At 48.6% G+C, this 3652-nt stretch overlaps 1 protein-coding gene across 1 annotated transcript; it reads left to right on the top strand.

Moving 5' to 3' along the window:
* The first annotated feature begins 8 nt into the window (after nucleotides 1-8).
* On the top strand, nucleotides 9-2585 carry SHISA3 (shisa family member 3). The gene is made up of 2 exons (XM_014957786.1): nucleotides 9-297; nucleotides 1160-2585. The coding sequence occupies exons 1-2, from the start codon at nucleotides 9-11 to the stop codon at nucleotides 1609-1611; spliced, it is 741 nt and encodes a 246-aa protein (XP_014813272.1). The 3' UTR covers nucleotides 1612-2585.
* The last annotated feature ends 1067 nt before the right edge of the window (nucleotides 2586-3652 follow it).

Here is a 3652-nt window from a genome sequence, read left to right as displayed (position 1 = left end):
CGGGGGCGATGGCGGGGCGGCGGCGGCGAGCGCTGCTGCTGCGCTGGCTCCTGCTGGGGCTACTGGGAGGAGGCGGTGGTGGTCAGCCCGGCGGCGGCGAGTATTGCCACGGCTGGGTGGACGGGCAGGGAGGTTACCACGAAGGCTTCCAGTGCCCCGAGGGCTTCGACACGGCGGCCGCCACCATCTGCTGCGGCTCCTGCGCCCTGCGCTACTGCTGCGCCGCCGCCGAGGCCCGCCTGGAGCAGGGCGGCTGCACCAACGACCGGGAGCCCCCGGACCCGGGAGTCACCGCCCGTGAGTGCCCGGCAGCCCCCCCCCTACAGAAACCCCAGCGGGTCCCGGGGCGGGCGGGTAGCCGGACCCCCCCCCCACCTCCCCGCCGAGCATCCCCTCGGGGCTCCCAGGGTTTGCGGGGCTCCCCGGGGCGGCCGGTCCCGGAGGGGGGGGGCAGGAGGCGGGCGCTGCTCCAGGTGCGCAGCGTGGGGAGGATGCGCCCGGGGGCTTTAACTCCGCCGGTCCAGAGGGGTCCCACCGGTTGGGACCGTCCTACCTGGAAGGCACAGGTTGTGTTTTAAGTCAGGAAACTCAGCTGTGGCTGTTCAGCCTGTTCTTTCTTTCCCGGGGGTGAGCCCGGGCTCCGGGGCGAGGGGCCGTCGGGTTTCCAGACAAAAGGAACCCGGCAGCGCAGGGGGAGACCGGTGTCCTAAGTCACACGTTCTGCCCTTATTTTCCTTATTTTGAGGAGTGAAAGCGAATTAACGGCGGCTGCGGCGTCTGAGCTCCGCCGGCAGATCCACGCTGTTCCATGGGACAGCCCCGACAGCTTTCGGGGGTGAGGGAGGGGGAGAGGAGGGCAATTCCTGAGCAAAACCTGACTGGAACCAGCAAAGGGGACGCGGTGTAGACAGCTTTTACCCTTGGTAACTATTAAAGCTGTCAACAGGAGGAAATTTTGGCTGGTATGTGCAGGGTTTAAACTTTAATTTTGTTCTGAGGATGATGGTCGGAAGCTCTGTCTTCTGAGCAGCTGAGTGTGTCTGTGGGGCTGAAATGCTGTGGGGCTTCGTGAACTCCGTGGAGTTGATTTCTGTGCAGCAGAGCTGTCACTCCAGGAGGCTAATGTGTGCGTGGCTTTTCTCACTCTTTCCTCTCCCAGAACCGATCTACGTCCCGTTCCTCATTGTCGGATCAATATTTATCGCCTTCATTATCGTGGGCTCTCTGGTGGCCGTTTATTGCTGCACGTGCCTAAGACCCAAACAACCCTCGCAGCCGATACGGTTTTCTCTGCGGAGCTACCAGACCGAGACTCTCCCCATGATCCTGGCCTCCACGAGCTTCAGGACGCCGTCGAGGCAGTCCAGTACGGCCACCAGCTCCAGCTCCACCGGCGGCTCCGTTCGCAGGTTCTCCTTTCCCCGGGCAGAGCCAGGCTGCCTGGTGGCATCCCCACCTCCTCCATACACCTCTGGCTGCTTCCAGGCAGCCCACCCCGTCCACCTCACCCAGCCCTCGGGATTTCTGGTGTCGCCGCCGTACTTTGGGTATCCCCTCCAGCCAGAGCCCGCCCTGGCTGGGAAAAGCTGCTCTGATTTTAGTCAGAGCTGAAAGGAAGGAACGGCGCTTTGGGAGGCTGCTGCTGGGTGTCCCCCCCGACACGCTGTGGGGCTGCAGAAGTCAGAACCGTTCCCGGGGGTGAGTTGCCCTTGAAAAAGCGCAAGGTCTCGTTTGGGGATCTCGTTCCCCAAACTTGGATCACACTTAGGAATGAATTGTTAAACGTTCCAAACTTAGTTGCTCTAAAAAAGTGACTGCTCTTGTGGTTCGGTCTAATTCGAGCAGAACGTGTTCGGTCTAATTTGCGCAGAACGTGTTCGGAGACGAGTAGAAAAACTGTTTTGGGATAAAATTACTCATTTCGCGGCGTTACAAGTGTCATTTTAACCCTAAGTGCTATTAACTTAGTTAACAAATGGTGGCTGCGTCCCACTGATAATAATCAGCCTAGTTCTATAAAGCAGCAATAAGCCTGAGAAGTAAAAGAGGAACTAAACTAAAGAGAAGAGTTTGTGGATCCCAGCAACAGCTGGCTGCTTCCCACTTCCCTGAGCAATGGAAATAAGAGGAAGCATTTTACCATAGATATCAAATTATGTGGGGTTTTTAAAGTACACATAATATACCTGAACTTACGCTGCATATTTCTATTAGTAAACTTTAACTACGATAGATAAAACTAAGTACAAATTATGCTAGTTGAAAACATGCCAATCCCAAGCAGCCAAATCATTATCTATGAGAAAAGCAGAATGTATTCAGCAATATCACTAATGATTTCTCCGCATAAAATTCTAAAACTGGCCTTATATTAAAGCATATTTCAGAAGGAAGTATTTATTGTTGGCTTTTTGCTCAGCAACGTCTAAGTTGGACAAACCGATGGTAAAGTTCTATTTGTAAAATTAGCCATGTATAAAATGTAAAGACAAGCTTGTAATTTAAAATGTATTTACAGCATTGACAAGACTAATTATTTAGTAGTCACACACACACAAAAATATCAATAAACTGTGTGTTTGAAATGTTGTGTCATCTGTATGTCTCTGTACAGATAGTGTTGGATGAGCAAGTTTTAATTTTGATGGTGTAACTATGCTGTGTTTTTTCCTGTTAAAAATAGTTAATTTTGCTTTTGTAAATGATTTACATCTTTTACTGTGCACCTGTTGTGCAGATTTAATATAATATAGAATTCTGAATATATAGCAAACTAATAGATCAATTAAAGTCTTTTATATGCAACTGTGGTAAAAATGTGGTGAAACCTACACTGATTAGTTGGGTATTTTAATTTAAAACATCCTGCCCTAGGAATAAATTCTGTTTGCCCTCCTACATTCCTTCACCCAAGTAAACCAACAAACCAAATGGAAGAAGAAGAAAAAAATGCATCTAAACCAAACACATGCAGCAAGCAAATGGAAAATACACACGAAAAAATGCAGTCATCAAAGGGCTTCTCCGTATACTTATTTTTGTGAGCAAACGAAGTCATTCTGCGTGTCAGAATCTGCAATATCAGAGGCTGAACTGTCATATTTTATCAGCCCCAAACTCCCCATCTACAGGATCTGTTAAAGAAGTACATTATAGCTGACCTGTTTCACAAGTCTGTGAACAGCGCGTGTTAAAATTACAGCACTTCTGAATGGCAGTAGAACTGCTCTGGCTTTTCGAAAAGCCTCATTGATTCTTCCTCGAGCCAAATCCAATTTTTTTCAAAGCCAGTATCCATCAATCAGTATCTAAGCATTTATGAAAAAAAGGTTTTGAGATAAACTTTTTAATATATTTTATATTGCATAGTTAAATTACAATCTGATACATATTACTATTGGAAATGTGGTTTCTAAGTAGAAGGACCACTTGAGTTGTATACAATGATGTTTTAAGCAACAGGTTTTAGCTTGAATGTTGTACTTGTTAATTACAAACTAACGAGACGCAGTAGTGCATGTTTGATCAAAATCTAAAAAGTAGATTTTGAGTACTTGGGAAATTACTTGAAAGGTAAGTGTTTTGACCTGCAATTTTTAAGAAACAATCTTCAAGGAAGGGGGCGGGTAACTTTTTGCCCACCTTTGATAGT

This window comes from Calidris pugnax, unplaced genomic scaffold (assembly GCF_001431845.1).
Source record: "Calidris pugnax isolate Ruff unplaced genomic scaffold, ASM143184v1 scaffold349, whole genome shotgun sequence".
NCBI classification, from domain to species: Eukaryota; Metazoa; Chordata; class Aves; order Charadriiformes; family Scolopacidae; genus Calidris; species Calidris pugnax.
This window is presented reverse-complemented; position numbering and strand designations above follow the sequence as displayed.

Bases quoted from the DNA above. Each gene is read 5' to 3' on its own strand.
- SHISA3 (XM_014957786.1), top strand. From the start codon at position 9: ATGGCGGGGCGGCGGCGGCGAGCGCTGCTGCTGCGCTGGCTCCTGCTG. The intron at 298-1,159 runs GTGAGTGCCCGG...TTCCTCTCCCAG, and splicing joins GGACCCGGGAGTCACCGCCC to AACCGATCTACGTCCCGTTC.